The sequence below is a fragment of the Nothobranchius furzeri genome, chromosome 1 (assembly GCF_043380555.1).
Source record: "Nothobranchius furzeri strain GRZ-AD chromosome 1, NfurGRZ-RIMD1, whole genome shotgun sequence".
Lineage (NCBI taxonomy): Eukaryota > Metazoa > Chordata > Actinopteri > Cyprinodontiformes > Nothobranchiidae > Nothobranchius > Nothobranchius furzeri.
In genome coordinates this window covers 55,175,199-55,192,535 of record NC_091741.1, presented here as the reverse complement: position 1 = coordinate 55,192,535, position 17,337 = coordinate 55,175,199, and the positions used below count along the sequence as shown (strand labels likewise).

Here is a 17,337-nt window from a genome sequence, read left to right as displayed (position 1 = left end):
GTTTGGATCGTGTCTTGTTGCCTTTTCTTCTTCCAGACTCAACTGGATCTCAATTTACCAGAAATTATCCAGTTTTCCTTTTTCTCTGACACCTGTTTAGATTTAGTTTTCTTTTTCAAGTTTTTAAACTGCATTTTATAAATTCAAACAAATGTTGTGTTTATGTAGAGCAAATGTATGTGTTTACATGCTGGTCCAACATCTTATTTCAATGTCTATCTGTCTCTATAGTATGTCTGCTCTTGTGCTGTCTACACATTTGTTTTTTATACTGGTAAATAGGGCTGGGTGAAATGGCAAAGTTTCTTATCCTGATATAGCTCATTTTATATCTGGAGAACGATTTACATAACGATATAGCATTATTTCTTATAATTCAATTCACAGTTAGTATCTTGGATCGACTGTTTGTACCAACTCATAAAGCTCACATTTTTCGACTGTGTACATTGCTGATGTGCTTGGCAACTGCAGTAGTGATCTCCTTCCATCTGCAGGAGCTGTGGTAATATGGTGTGCCACCACGGGTAAACGCCTGTTGCAGAGTTTGTGTCTGGAGTTTGTTATGATCATTTAAGCTATCAGTCGACTCTGCTTTTGTGGCTTTTGCTTGTTGACTCCCTTTGTATTCTTTTTCGTGGTTCTTGCACAGGTAGTTAAATAAATTAGTAGTTTTGGAGTTAGATGTTGTAACCAGGAGCCGGCAAACTTTATAAACAACTGTTTTCTGGTCCATGCCGGCCTTCCTATATCCAAACCATATCCATGCAACAGAAGATGCCCTTCTACTTTAAGATACAGGCTCCTCCATTTGGGTTGGCAGGCCATCCTGTTGAAAATGACACTGGTCTGAACCACGTCTGCTGCCATATTTCACAGTTTGTTTATGCATAGCATTATAGTGAAACATAATTCAATGACATTGGAAATAAATTTACTCACTTTGTGATGAAATTTGAAGGAAAATTTGTTGTGAAACTTTCATATCAGTATGCTACTAAAGTAAAATTTGCATTTGCTGTTTTCAACTTGTCAGTAGCTGCAGCCCTGACACACTGGCCCTATCAGATCTAGCTTTGGTCTTTTATTTTTAACCTGCACCTAAACTTGTTGAAGGAAAAACATGTGAGCTTTTGGGAAGACGTTTGTGTAACTAGTTTTGTTTAAGTTTAAACATATATTGTGACCAGTAATTAGAGACCGACCAATATGTAATTTTTTTAAGGCCGATGCCGATACCGATTTGTAAGGATTCTTGTTGCCGATGGCTGATATCTAAAGCTGATTATTAGGCTGATATGTTTTAGCAGCACATTGATTGTGAAAGGCAACTGAACACTCACTTTTTGTAATATAAGTTAAATAAGTCAATAAATCTCTTAATATTTATTGAACTTCAAATATAAAGCAAACTCAAAACATAAAAAAACAACCAAAGAAAACGATGTGTTTGGGTCCTTTGGGTCCTTTCTTCAGTCTAGTAGTGGTGACAGTTGGCCACACAGGTGCCTGATTTTTTTTTTCTTCGGCCAATGAATTGAATATATCGGTCGGCCTCTACTAGTAATGTTAGAGTTCTTTAAACTAGTGAAGACCTTAAAAGTGTCAGGTGTCAAGTGGTGAAACGTTCATCAATCTAAACCTGTTTTTCATTCTCGACATGACAAAATTATTTTGGTCAAGATATCAGAACAATAACAACCTTACATGCCAAAGTTGGTGATTTTACATTGCCAGTGCTAATGTTTGTGTAGACGAGTGAGTGTCTTAACACATTTCTTTTTCATGTTGCTGTCAGATCCACATAGACATTCCTAGGATGAGTCCTGAATCTTTGGTCCTGCAACCAAAGGTGACAGAGGTAAGGTGTCCAGCAAACAGGACTGTGGTTACAGGTCACTCCGCGGTCCTGTGTTACAAGTGCACATGCTTCAAGACCACTCCAGCTGGCTCAGCTCCATCTCCCGCTCTGCAACCGTCTGGCTCCGTTCTGACGAATCTGTCGCCTGTTGTTTTGTTCATCTGCGGGGTTAGACAGTCTGAAATGGTGGAAATGTGGTCTCATGATAGCAGAATGATGCTCACAAGCACATCACACAGACATCACATTATGCAGAGCACATTCATGCGCACACTCACTGAAGACCACAGCTGCTTTCCATTTCAGAGCGCTGAAACCCCAGCCTGACTTCAATCAAGAACACCAATCCACTAACTGTTGCTCTTGCTCAGTTTCTGTCACCGTCTGTAATGGCCAGATCTGTGCTAACCTGCCCGTTGCTTCCTTGTTTGTCTCTTTCTCTCTCTCTCTCTCTTTCTCTCCCTGCAGATTCACATTGACATACCGAGAACTAATCCTCTTATTCCTCTTTTTCAACAAGCTTCTGTCCAAGAGGTGAGACCACTCCGGGAGCACACACCAACCACCCCAAATAGCAGGGTTTTTCCATTTCTACCTATACACTGGGATAACTACAGTCAAATTAACAGGTTTAAAATTTGAACGACAAAATACAAATACAGTGGTAAGTCAAAATCGATGGTCAAATGGAAAAACCCTGGCTAAGACACGGCATGATCTAATGTGAGTACAGAAGCACAGATTAACAGCAAAAACAAACAAAACAATAAATTAATTCCTACACGCATGTAGCTCAACTTTCACTCTGCATGGTTTTCAATCGTATATCATTGTTCTGCTTTATTTGTGCTTCTGAATAAAACATTCGCCATCACAGATGGGTGTTTTATTGGGGATGAAAGAAGTAATAATCTTAAAACTCTTCAACCATATGTTTAATAAGTTTTTGATAGTTAGTATTTGTCAGTATTTGTTGAATGGGACCTCAGATATTAATGTTATCAGTTATACAGATTAGCAAAAAAAATGTTGTTACTTTTCCATTAAGGGAATAAAAAAGAAACAATCACTGAAATAATATTTAATATTATAGATTTAATAAATAGATTTTGAAACTTTCTACAACAAACTAGTGGAGTGGGTCTGGACTAAAAGGATGGTTGTAAAATGGATTCATGAACAGATTCATAACATTTTGACCAAAGAGACATGTTAAACTAAAGTTTCTTATCATCAGCACCACAGATGTCTTAAATCTCATATGTCAGCCTGCCCGTTTAAAGGGTGAAAGGTAGTCACAGGGCTGTTAGGTATCAGGGTGTGTGCCACACTGAACATGGACCACAGAGAGCTCTAGACAGGAGTTTTCTCAGGAGGTCAGAGAGATGAATTTTGATCAGCATGACCAAGATAAACACCAGAATACCATCCCCCAGCACCTCAATATGCCCCGTGACTACAGCTGGACATAAGAGACTGAAGTTGAAGCTCTACAGGACTGTATATAGCCATGAATCATTAAAAAACAGACTGCAATTTGCCTCAGAGCTTCTGGAAAAAGGTCTTTTGAACAGGACATCTAGATTTATTTTGTATGTTCATTATGTGTTTCATCCAACTGCATTTGTTTGTTCTTTTTTAACACTGCAAAAAAGTTGTTTTTACCTTGTTTTTACTGACATTTCGACTAACTGTAGACTTCCACAGAGTTTTGCCACTGTTGGTGGTAGGGTTGTGTATTTGTGAAATTCTGATGATACGATGCGTATCACGATCCAGGGGAGACAATACAATGTATCACGATACATTTGTGATACATTCTGTCAGACGTTATTAGCGTTTATTTTAGACAGAATTTATTGTAGGAATATTCATTCAACAGTCCAAACTGATACTTAACATATTTTACATGAGGTATCTGAACTCTAACAGAGGGATTTACATTTCAGTGGTGTAAACAAAACCCACTGCACACTGCTGCCAAACTGGCAGTCAGCGTTTGAATTGCTTGAAAAAAAAAAAGAAAATATCAAATATTTGCATGTAAATTCCTCAAAAAATTAAATACACAGCTTTTAAATATCAATATAATATCAATATTTTCTTACATCCCAAGTTAGTTGGCTCCTCCTTGAACCGTCACCTTATCATAGTGGAGGAGTTTAAGTGCCCTAATGATCCTAGGAGCTATGTTGTCTGGGGCACTTTGTGCCCCTGGTAGGGTCTCCCATGACAAATTGGTCTTAGGTGAAGGGTGAGACAAAGAATGGTTCACAGGATCTTTCATGGACGTTAAAACAAAGAGTCGGAGTACCCGACCCGGAGGGTTACCAGGGTCCTACCCTGGAGCCAGGCCTGGGGTTGGGGCCCGTGAGTGAGCGCCTGGTGGCCGGGCTTTCGCCCATGGTGCCCGCCTGGGCCCAGCCCGAACCGGATACAGGGGCTCATCCAACTGTGGACCCACCACCCGCAGGAGGAACATGAAGGGTCAGGTGCATTGTGGATCGGGTGGCAGACCAAGGCGAGAGTCTTGGCGGTCCGATCCCCGGACAAGAAAACTGGTTTTTGGGACATGGAACGTCACCTCGCTGGCGGGGAAGGAGCAGGAGCTTGTGGCAGAGGTTGAGCGGTACCGGCTAGATATAGTCGGACTCACCTTGACACATAGCATTGGCTCTGGAACCCAAGTCCTTGAGAGGGGTTGGACACTCCTTTGCTGGAGTTGCTCCGGGTGAGAGGCGGAGGGCTGGGGTTGGCTTTTTGTTAGCCCCAAGACTCTCTGCCTGTGTGTTGGAGTTTACCCCTTTGGATGAGAGGGTAGCTTCCCTGCGCCTTCGGGTCGGGGAACAGGTCCTGACTGTTGTTTGTGCTTATGGGCCAAACATCAATTCAGAGTACCCACCCTTTTTGGAGTCCCTGGGACGAGTGCTAGATAGTGCTCCATCAGGGGACTCCATTGTCCTGCTGGGGGACTTCAATGCTCACGTGGGCAATGACAGCTTGACCTGGAGGGGTGTGATTGAGAGGAACAGCCCGCCTGATCTGAACTCGAGTGGTATTTTGTTATTGGACTTCTGTGCAAGCCGCAGTTTGGCCATAATGAACACCATGTTCGAACATAAGGATGCCCATCGGTACACTTGGTACCAGGGCAACCTAGGTCGCAGGTCGATGATAGACTTAGTAGTCGTATCATCTGACCTGCGGCCGTATGTTTTGGACACCCGAGTGAAGAGAGGAGCGGGGCTGTCAACTGATCACCACCTGGTGGTGAGTTGGATCAGATGGCAGGGGAAGATGCCGCGTAGACCTGGCAGACCCAAACGCATAGTGAGGGTCTGCTGGGAACGCCTGGCAGAAGAACCTGTCAAGACGGTCTTCAACTCCCACCTCAGGCAGAGCTTTGACCGCGTCCCGAGGGCAGTGGGGGACATCGACTCCGAGTGGGCCTTGTTCCACTCTGCAATTGTCGAGGCGGCTGTTGCTAGCTGTGGTCGCAAGGTGGCCGGTGCCAGTCGTGGTGGCAACCCCCGTACCCGCTGGTGGACAACAGATGTTCAGGGAGCCGTCAGGCTGAAGAAGGAGGCCTACAGGGCGTGGCTGGTCTGTGGGTCTCCGGACGCAGCAGACAGGTACCGGATATCCAAGCGGGGAGCAGCAGTGGCAGTTGCCAACGCAAAATCTCAGGCGTGGGAGGAGTTTGGTGAGGCCATGGAGAAAGACTATTGATCGGCTCCAAAGAGGTTCTGGCAAACTGTACGGCGCCTCAGGAGAGGAAGGCAGCAACTCGCTCACACTGTTTACAGTGGGGATGGGGAGCTGCTGATGTCAACTGGGGCTGTAGTCGGACGGTGGAAGGAATACTTTAAGGAGCTCCTCAATCCCTCCTACGCACATTCCGAGGAGGAACCAGAGCCGGGAGACCTGGGGATGGACTGTCCAATCTCTGGGGCAGAAGTTGCTGAGGTAGTCAAACAACTACACAGCAGCGGAGCCCCGGGGGTGGATGAGGTTCGTCCTGGGTATCTCAAGGCTATGGATGTTGTAGGGCGGTCATGGTTGACACGTCTCTGCAACATTGCGTGGTCATCTGGGGCAGTTCCTGTGGAGTGGCAGACCGGGGTGGTGGTCCCCATCTTTAAGAAGGGTGACCTGAGAGTGTGTTCCAACTATAGGGGGATCACACTCCTCAGCCTCCCTGGAAAGGTCTACTCCAAGGTACTGGAGACGAGGGTCTGATCGATAGTTGAATCTCAGATTGAGGAGGAGCAATGTGGTTTTCGTTCTGGCCGTGGAACTGTGGACCAGCTCTATACCCTTGCAAGGGTGATGGAGGGGGCATGGGAGTTTGCCCAACCAATCCACATGTGTTTTGTGGATTTGGAGAAGGCTTATGACCGTGTCCCCAGGGGTACCCTGTGGGGGACGCTCCAGGAGTATGGGGTGGGTGGCTATCTGTTAAGGGCCATTCAGTCCCTTTACCAGAGGAGTGTGAGTTTGGTCCGCATTGCCGGTAGTAAGTCGGACCTGTTCCCGGTGAGGGTTGGACTCCGCCAGGGCTGCCCTTTGTCACCGGTTATGTTCATTACCTTTATGGACAGAATTTCTAGGCGCAGCCGTGGTGTGGAGTGTGTCAAGTTTGGTGGCAGGAGAATGTCGTCTCTGCTTTTTGCGGATGATGTGGTCCTCCTAGCTTCTTCCAGCTCTGAACTTCAGCTCTTGCTGGGTAGGTTCGCGGCCGAGTGTGAAGCGGCTGGGATGAGGATCAGCACCTCCAAATCTGAGACCATGGTTCTCGACCGGAAAAGGGTGGCTTGCCAACCTTGGGTCGGGGGAGAGGTCCTACCTCAAGTGGAGGAGTTCAAATATCTCAGGGTCTTGTTCACAAGTGAGGGTAGGAGGCATCGGGAGATCGACAGGCGGATTGGTTCGGCGTTTGCAGTGATGCGGACGCTGAGCCGATCCGTCGTGGTGAAGAGGGAGCTGAGCCAGAAAGCCAGGCTCTCGATTTACCAGTCGATCTATGTCCCAATCCTCACCTACGGTCATGAGCTTTGGGTACTGACCGAAAGAACGAGATTGCGGATACAAGCGGCCGAAATGAGTTTCCTCCGTAGGGTGGCCGGGCTCAGCCTTAGAGATAGGGTGACGAGCTCGGACATTCGGGAGGGACTCGGAGTAGAACCGCTGCTCCTCCGGATCGAAAGGAGCCAGTTGAGGTGGTTTGGGCTTCTGGTCAGGATGCCACCTGGACGCCTCCCCGCGGAGGTGTTTCGGGCATGTCCTGCCGGCAGGAGGTCCCCGGGTCGACCCAGGACACGTTGGACAGGTTACATCTCCAATCTGGTCCGGGAACGCCTTGGGGTCCTTCCGGAGGAGCTGGTGGAGAAGGCCGGGGAGAGGACGGCCTGGAGCTCCCTAGTTGGGATGCTGCCCCCGCGACCCGGACCCGGATAAGCGGAGGAAGACGACGACGACGACCCTAGTTGGTGGCGTCACTTCCTTCTTTGTTTATTAGCCGGCAGCAGAGGACGATGTTGCCCTCTGCTGCCCGCGCTCTCCTCGCCAATTAAGGAAGCCATAGAAATAAGTAGACGTGGACACACAACCATGGACAGAGGTGATGTGGTCTACATATTGGATCACGCATGGGACTATGTCACTGACGAGGAGAGTGCGGGAAGCAGAGGTTGACATTGTCCTCTGCTGCTCGCTGATAAATGGAGAAGGAAGTGATCCCATCAACAGTAAAGAAGCTCTGAGGAAGGCTACAGTGTTAGTTGAAACATCAGCAAAAACTAGGTAAAAACAACTCTTTTGCTATGTTAAAAAATAACCAAGTAATGCAGGACATTTAGATGTTTGACTAGTCAGATCAGTTTTGTGTGTACAGATGCTTTTAAAGACACAAACTTTATCCCTGCTGTGAAACCTGGAAGATGCTCAGTTGTGTTCTTGGGCTGCTTTGCTGTATCTGTTCATGTCTAATGATAAAAAACGACCCAAAGCTACAAACATTAATGAGCAGCTCAGAACAAAGCAAAGACATATTGTGAAGCTGTCTGTGCGCTCTCATCTAAATCTTGTCTAACATCTGATGAAGGAGTCAAAACATCTGGAGAGGGAACTGTTCAAATCAGAGACGAGCAGTTTGCTGATCAGGAGTGTAGCTGTATCGCTGATGGCCTCAAAGGTTGAGCAAATAATATGTAGTGAATGGATCCATCTCTTTAGTTCAGGCCAGTTTCATTAGTTTGTTCTTAAAGATAATTTGCTGAAACAAAATTCAAAAACAAGTAAAAATCATATGACACAGAACAGGGAAAATAAACCCTTCAGAAATCCCAAAATGAGAGGCCAGCTAATGAGGAGGCTGCTCCATGGTCACCCACCTGGAAAACATGCAGACGTATTTTTGTGTGTACAGATCTGGGGATATTATCAACAGTGTGCGGGCTCAGTTACGTGCACTAGCACTTTAAGTCACGCTCCTGTTGCCCCAGGCAGTGCCCCCTCCCCCCTCCCCCCACTGTCACTATTTAGTGCGGGTTAAAACCCTACACTGTTATCAGAGAGGTGGTGGTGATCAGACAACTCTGCCATCTTTTCTACAGTATAAACCACTACTGTAAATAATTTGTATTTTTCCACCTTCTCCATCTCTAGCAGAAGCCCTTTTTTTAACTTCTCTCTCTTTCAGCGACACTGCTCTATTCACACAATAAAAACCACCAGCGCCTACTGAAATATTCACGCGGCTCGCTTCATAAATATGTTGGCATGCAACGGATTTCAAACTGAAATTTCACAGTTTCTGCTGCAGTGTCACCTGAATATCACCTCTTTGTGTTTATTCATGTTTGTCACTTTTATACCAGTCCCCGTTTTTATCAAATTCATTATCTATTTGAGCTTTTGAAGACACGGTTCGTGCAACCACCAAGTTCTTTCCTAGTTGGCACGTGAGACATTGATGAGGAGCTTTATCCTCTGTATTTATTCTGTCCTCTGTGCCTTTTTTAGATTAGCTTTATCTTCGAGGTTTAGATCTAAAGTGGGATGACACAGTTTGACACAGGAGACAAATAAAGCTGATTTCTTGTCCCACTGTCAGAGAAATCCTAGGTCAGTGTGAGATTAGTAGAACTAAACCGGGGAGAAGATATCTTTGATTTTGTTGGCTTGTTTTATCTTTAAAAGAAAGAAGTCACAAAAAAGACGCGTGCTTAGGTTCAGTCAGAGTGGTTGTGTGTGAAATATGCATGTCAGCTTTTGAGGTTGCATGAAAAGAAAGTCCCATTACTCACTCACCCTGCTATCAGCAGCACCTCTACCTGTTTGATGGATGTGGCTTTGATAAGAAAAGAGGATGGAGGAGGAGAAAGTCTGATGGAGTTGCAACAGCAGTAGACATCTCCTGTTGCCTGATATTACCATGGCCATGTTGTTTTCCATGAAAGCAAAAAAATAAAAAATAAAATAAAAAGCTACCCGGTTATTTAGAAAGTCATAAAACCTTGAATGATTTCTCTCAAAAAGACTAAACAGAACAACGAAAGAGCTTGATGAGGTGGATAAATCAAATACTTCTCTTTGGAAGGGGCCAGGGGAGCCATTTGCAGAGCAGGGAAAACAGCCTGAGCATCAAACCTCCTTCACTTCACCAGAGCTGACAGCATTAAACAGTCACTCATAACGAAGATGGAAGTGTTTGCCTTGCAAAAAGGAGAGAAAAGTGTTAAAGTGGAGAAAGAGAAGGTGATGGAGATGCAGAATCACTCACAGCAGGAAAAAAGAGATGGAGACAAAATGACTGGAGAGGAGGGAGCATGGCAGAACCTAAACAGAGAACAAAGTTCAGAGGAAAAAAAGTCAGCCGAGGAGTGTCTGCTCAAATTTAGACTCACTCGTGTTTCTCACACTTAGATTCTTTATCCTATTTTATACTTTTGTTCAGAAAACAATCATTTAATAAGCAGAAAACTAAGATGTTTGGCAAATACGTTGGAGCTAATTAGTAATAGTACAGAAACAATAGAATATATTTAATGTCTTCAGCCAATTTGAACAAAAAATTTAAAGTCAACATCTACAGAACAGATGACCCTTAATATAAGCATGCATGAGTGAAACCATTCTCTATTGGTCTGTCTAACTATTCTAATACCTTTTTCTGTTTTTTCCACGTCTCACTCAATTATCTGACACATTTCCAATCAGAACATGCAATTCTAAACACATCAGTGTTTTCCCTACAATTTGGGCTCCAGCCCGGTGTTATGCACTATAAACAAAAATATCAACAGACGAGGTGCCTGGAAGGCACATCAACGCTGTTGGCGTCACTTCCATGACCCAGTAGGAGCTCAGAAATTTTTATTTGCATTCACAGTTTTGCTCTTTCTCCTTGTTCTTTAATGACTCGTTCCAGAGTAATTAAATGACTCTGTGACCTGAGTGATGCTCAGGCAGCAGGCGGAACGAGATCCTTGATTTGCTTCAGCTCTGTTTGGGTCCTTGTAGTCCTGCTGAGCCCACATAGTTGTAAGGGAAACACTGCACCGTAACATAAAATGTTTGCTTTGTTTGTGATTTAATCTAATATAGTATTAATCTGTGAGGTGTTCTGATTCAGTATCTGTGTGATTGTTGAAGATATTTGAGCGGATTCTGTTCATCTGGGCCATCCGTCACCCAGCCAGCGGCTACGTGCAGGGCATCAATGACCTGGTCACGCCTTTCTTTGTCGTCTACGTCTTTGAGTACATCGGTGAGTAGTGTCGTCCTCCTCTTCACTTTTACTTCAAAACTCCCTTATCTTGTGTGTTACGTGTTTTTGAAGTGAGGATCTGTCAGTCCTCTCTGCCATCCCTCAGTTTAAAGTGCCCCTCTTCACCGAGTGGCTCCTTTTTGTAAAGGAAGGTTTACTTGCTGGTTCACCTGTACAGAAAACCTCTCCTGGGACTCTCGAGGCTGTCCGTCTCCCACAAGCATCTGACTCCTCCTTCTCATCTGTCTTCTCTACTTTAGCTCTGATACACTCTTTCCTCACAGTCTCTATTTGCATTAAATTCCTTATCGAGACGTTTTTCTGGTTAACACTAGTGATTAGCCCGTACGCGTGTGAGACAGCGTGAGATGTGTTGGCGTGCGTGTCCGCGCTTCTCTCCAGAGCCCTCCTGCTGTTCGCATTTATGTTATGGCACATTTACACAGATGAGTGTTTTATTTTACTGTCACACTTAATTCCTCTGACAGCACAAACACACTATTTCAAAGCACAGACTGTAAGCTGGTAAAAGAGACACGAGCATGGTCATTGTAGCGGAGGATGCAAGTTTTGTCTCTGTAGTTGTTTAAATGGCTGAAAATGATCAGTTTTCTAAAGCATTTAGTGGGTTTTTATGCACGTTAGAAGCAGAAAGCTGTTATATAGAACACTAGCTGCAGCTCTCAGATTCAAATTTGCAATATTGTAAATCAATTTCTGTTGCACAATCCAAACCAAAACGTTAAATTATCTGTTTGTCCTTACCTTTCCCCAAAAATTTGTTAAAACTTAAAGGATTTCCTTTGACTGTTGTGGTTTAAAATCAACAAATAATACTCACTCATGGAAGTTTTAGTCCCAGGCTTTTTTTATAGCTGGATGTTTGCTTTTCTGCTCGCTTCTTTTAATGTTTTTTCCTCTTTATGCTCACTGTATCTATGTTTAATTTCCTTATGCTATCTTTTGGCCCATCAAGCTCTTTTTGAAGCCATCCAAAATAGAGCTGCTAAATGGAAACCACAATGCTCTCTCAGGAATAGCTCGTGCACTCCGGGCCTGCTGTGGTCACAGAGATACGAGTTAAGTGTTGGGGAAGCACATGAGTGGTTGGACTTGGTGACTCCTGCACTTTTCCGTTTTTACTTTTTTGACATTAAAAACTCAGCTAATGAGTTTTAGTGTTTCTTCTACTTTTTGTTCACTTCTTTGCTAAAGTTTTGCTGTCCTCAAAGTTCTCAAAGCTACTCTACAGCCTCCTGCAACAACAATTAGCCTCTTTATTAAAGGTGGGACTCCTCTACATGTCCAATTTATTAGTAGGTTTGTACATTTTCTTTATAAAAATGTGACACATTTATAAAATGTTGGGAAACACATATTTTAGATATGTTTTAATGGTAAATTAATACATTTGCAGTGGTCTCTAGATGCCTTGTAAGTTGTACTCTGGGGGAAGCAAGCTCCGGTGCGCCTGTTTGAGGACATAAGTCAGCGGGAGGAGAAAGTGGCAGAAAACAGCAGGATCTTGAGTACTATTCTGATATTTGCACATCTCACCTCTCATTGGCTAACAGCCTGCCATGTTGTGAAGTTACTAATGCTAACTGTTAGCTTCTACTAGTTGAGATGTTCTCTGCCGTTTCCTGGATGCTAAACGAACAACAACCTTCCTTGTCACAAGTCAAGATGGGAGAGTCCATGAATGTTAGGACAGTGATTTCACGCTGCAGGCTTTTCAAATCCTAGAGTTTCACCATCTATTACAAATAGCCTAACAAGTAACTTACTCACCTAGTTCTAGATGCTGAGATTGTAGCTTATGGGCCATTCCCATCTGTACCGGGTCGGCCCTGTCCGGGTAGCCCCAGTCAGCCCCAGCCTGGCCCGGTTGATTCCACACATCCTTGTCTTAAGCCCATGTGGGCTGATTCTACCCACCAATCAGAGGCTTGCTCTAATGGAAGGTGTGAATTTGCTGTCAGCAGTGGGTGTGTTGGCCCTGGTCGGCCTGAAGCAGACCCCCTCGAGAAGAGGACTGAGAATGAGCCTTGGTTGGCCCGGAAAAATACCTGGGTGGCAGATGCTGGATGCCTGAAATGAAAGAATATATATATATATATATATATATATATATATATATATATATATATATATATATATATATATATATTATATAATATATATATATAATGTATATATATGTATATATATATATATATATATATATATATATATATATATATATATATGTATATATATGTTTATATATATATATATATATATTATATAATATATATATATTTTATATATATATATATAAAAACTTGGGCAAAAAGTAGTTGGGTTCAAGATCAGAATTGAACAATGAAAGAAAGTGAAAAAAACATGTACATGAAAGGGGAAAATAAAGCAGAAAAGATGGTGAGAGAAGATGTACAACCAGCCTGAGAATGAGAGCATAACAGCATGAGAGCGTATATCTCAGACTCACCATGTGTGGGATGTACTTAGTGTTTCATGGCTGTATTTGTAGCCTGAGCACAAGGTTGCACCCAAACACGTGTCATCATAGGTTCTTTGTGGAAAAAAATCTTTGTTTTTGAGTCACACCTCTGAATAGCCAACCATAACTAAAACAGCAACATGTAAAAGATGATCAGAAACGTTAATACTGTTTGGTTGGGTCAGTAAGAGTCATAGGTTGTCTTTCTGTTAAAGGTCATACAGTGTGTGCAGAAAGTATTCACACCCCCGTCAATTTTTCACTCCAGTCTATTGCAGCCATGAGCTAAAATCAATTAAGTAAATTTTTTCCTCAGCATTGTAAACATATCACCCCACATTGACAGAAAAACACATAATTTTAGAAATGTATGCAGATAAAAAAAAAGAAAAACTAAAATATCACATGGTCATAAGTATTCAGATCCTCTGCTCAGAATTTAATAAAAGCACCCTTTTGAGCTAATGCAGCCATGGAAATGCATGAGTCTTCTTGGTAAAGATGCAGCAAGTTTTGTAAAGGATAGGATGGTTTTAAAAAAAAGGCAGAGTCGAAGCCAGATATCCCATAAAACAGCTCTGGGGCCTTTATTACAGACAATCAGACAATCAGCATTAACACGTACAGACAGCTATCAGTGAAAGCCCCAGACTTGAAGTGGGGTGTTGCTTTTATGCAGTTCTGTCACGAGCATGCCTCGTGCACGCCCTTTCACAACAGTTAAACAGTTAAAACTGGCCAAGTCCTTGGCACGAAGATGACTTGACCTTTACAGCCACTACAGTCTCTTACACCTGCATTAGGGGATCCTCTTTCATTCTTCCTTGCAGATCCTCTCAAGTTCTGTCAAGTTTAATAGTGAATGTTGGTGGGCAGCCATTTTTAGTTCACTCCAGAGTAGGGTTGTCACGGTGTGAAAATTTAACCTCACGGTTATTGTGACCAAAATGATCACGGTTTTCGGTATTATCACTGTATTTTTTTAAACATGTTAAATTTTCATGAAACTAAATAAACCCTGTATATCAGGAAAATATTGTCCTCAGTTTGTGTCTAAATTTTGCCTACAATTTGTTATTTTGTAATTATGTTGTTTATTTGTTTACATGTTTCCCCTTTAGTCTTTAAAATACCAATATTTGCCCATAACTTCTTAGTTTTTGTCTGTTTGATGTCATCATTTTAAAAATATTAGATCAGATGATACTCAGTACTCAAGTAGCCTTCTAATCAGATACTTTTTTTTACTCTTACTTGAGTAATAAACCCTATATCAGGAAAATATCATCCTCGGTTTGTGTCCTTCCAGTGAGCTTTGCAGATTTGGGAAAATGTCATCAGGCAGTAATCATTGTTAAATTCATAATTATTCTCTGAGAGAGACCAACTCTTATCTGCCCCTGGGAGTCCCGTAATGCATAGCGTCATTTCAATGTGGGGGTGTCCACGACACGGTTTATATGCAGGTAGCGGCTTTGCGGCTGCTTTATATAGAGACTCATTGCTTTCTCCCTCAACCTAAATCCTCAGATCACGCATTTTAGCTAAAACGCTAATGCTAACTTGCCTTGCGTTGACTGTAGAGTTGTGGGTGATGGTCACACAGATGTGTCATGAGATTTGAAGCGTTGCTGCCTTTCACAGACACTTTTTCCTGCACTTGCTGCAAACAGGATAGCCGTCTTCTATCAGCTGTCCCTCGGCATTCTTCAAATATCCAAAAAATGCCCAATACTTCCCACTTTGTCTTCTTTGAGGGATAATAAATGCCCTGCGCGCTGCCGTCTCCTCCTTTGGCCATTATTTCAGCTTTAGCTTCAAGGAAGTTTTGGTTGTAAACATCAAAGTGCGCATGTGCTGCCGGCAACTTCAGCAGATGATACGGTGGCTGGTAAGGGTCACCGCGCCTACACCGCAGCCACGGTAATCCACCGAGATAATATAGTTTTTTTAAAAACAAGACGGTTATTATTATTGTCAACTTTTTTACTGGGGTTTACCGCTACACCGGTTACCGTGACAACCCTACTCCAGAGATGCTCAATTTGTTTTGTCAGGGCTCTGGTTGGGCCATTCAAGAACAGTCACACAAATGTTGTGAAGCCCCTCCTTGGTTATTTTAGCTGTGTGCTTAGGGTCATTGTCATGTTGGAAGGTAAACCTTGAGCCCAGTATGAGGTTCTGAGCACTCTGATGAAGATTCTTGACCAGGATATCCCTGTACTTGGCAACATTCTTCGTTCCCATGATTGCAACCAGTTGTCCTGTCCCTGCAGCTGAAAAACACCCCCACAGCATGATACTGCCACCACCAAGCTTCACTGTGGGCACTGTATAGGACAATTGATGAGCAGTGCCTAGTTTTCTCCACACATACCACTTAGAATTAAGGCCAACAAGTTCCATCTTGGTCTCATCAGACCACAGAATCTTAGTTCTCACCATCTTGGGTCCTTAACTCATTAACTTCCAGCTGTTTCCTGATCAGAAAAGACTTTCACTGCCAGAGTTTTTTGAGTTTTATTTTATTTTTTTAAAGTTTTTTGGACAGTCAGGGAACGTTGTGCTCTATGTGGATGTCAACGCCAAAACTACCAAAACTAAAATCTTCCAGCATAACAAAACTCTGAGAATTTCTATTTCGATGCCAGTTTTACAATGTCTTCTTTTATATGTAGCTTTTTTAAAGCCGTGTTAGTGAATTCACAGAACAAGCTAGGTTTTGAACGCAAACACTGTCATGGAACCCCCCACCCCCCTTGGGTATCTTCCCTGAGACGCTTCTGCTGGAACCGAAAACCGTGAAACTCGTGTTGCCAGAGGAAATGAGAGAACGTCTTTTGTTGTTCGTGACAGAACCTGCCCTCAACATAATGGTGGCATAGCTACGAGCTAGTAGCCAAACTTTATGCACATGGCCGAACTGTTTGGTCCTTTATTTTCAACGATGTCATTTGCCGTGTCCTCCATCTCTTATTCAATTCGGGGCACTCGTTTATTTATTTTTTCTTCTTTTTTTACCAGCCTCGTAACCTGTTACCTACAGCAGTCTAAAGCTACACTAACAGTAGCTGTTAGCAGCACGTCCATCTGGCTGCAACTGAACCATGTAGTGCAAAGTTGGCCTGTATTTGGCCTGTATTTGCATACTTCTTGGGATTATACAATTCCCAAAGGCCCTTCACTACACAATCAGCCATTCACTCATTCACACGCTGGTGATGATAAGCTACGATGTAGCTACAGCTGCCCTAGGACTCACCAACAGAGGCGAGACCTGCTGAACACTGGTGCCAATGGTCCCTCTGAACACCACCAGCAGTGAAGTTAATTGTCTTGCCCAATTTAAGTGTCTTGCCCAAGGACACAACATCATAATTCTCTGGTTGGAGCCAGGATCGAACCTGCAACCTTTCGATTACTGGACAACCCACTCGACCTCCTGAGCTCCTGCTGTGTCAAAGTTCTATCGGCACATTGTCGTATGTCTGTTGAGGAAAAGTTATTTAGAAATATATATTGCTATCATTTTATCCCACAACCCTGGTTTTTCGACTAATATAAGTTTGAAGAGGCAGAGCAGGCTGACACTTTTGCTTGAATGACTCTCTGTTTTCACACTCTCCTCTCTTTGTCTCTGCCACGAGATTTCATTAACACCTGCCTGTTAATCCAAATTGAAAAGTTCCAATTGGTAGATTAGCAATTTGATAGGAGGAAAAGTAGCGCCTTCCTTTTAAACCCACCAGGTCTGTTTAACGATGTGGTCAGCTTCCCTCCTGTCAACGACAGAATTGATCTGGAGAGGGTCTGTTGTTTCATCTGGTGTGAACCATTAGCCGACAAGGAAAGATGTTTAATTGAGGCCAAGAGGGGCTGTGACAGCGCGAAGAGCAAGCCCAGGCCTCCTTTAATGTGCTAAGGGTATTGATTGACCGGTGGATCAGTAATGTAATCTACATGGCAGTTTCTGAGTATGGATTCACTTTGGAGAATGGTGAGAACAAGGATGCAGCATAGAGATAAAAGGGAAGATGTGAAGTAAAGGTTTGACAATCATGATTGAAAGATATATGAAACTAGAGTGGAGATAATGGCAGCAGCCAGAAGGCTTTTTGGTGGGCTTTAGAGGAAGAAGGAGTAAGGGCATGGAAACTTTCAGAAAAAGACGGAGCTAAAAACCATGACTTTCAGAGCGGTAGG

The 17,337-nt window shown here is 43.4% G+C and overlaps 1 protein-coding gene across 2 annotated transcripts in view; it reads left to right on the top strand.

Moving 5' to 3' along the window:
- The window catches only part of tbc1d22a (TBC1 domain family, member 22a), a 166,187-nt gene that overhangs the window by 59,197 nt on the left and 89,653 nt on the right, over positions 1 to 17,337 (top strand). Inside the window, exons 8-9 of one of the 2 annotated variants that reach the window (XM_015956713.3) lie at positions 2,330 to 2,395; positions 10,517 to 10,631. In XM_015956713.3, coding sequence (XP_015812199.1) covers positions 2,330 to 2,395; positions 10,517 to 10,631 — 181 coding nt within the window. Of the gene's footprint in view, positions 1 to 1,798; positions 1,862 to 2,329; positions 2,396 to 10,516; positions 10,632 to 17,337 lie in introns of both variants that reach the window. The other variant, XM_015956722.3, reaches the window with a different exon arrangement.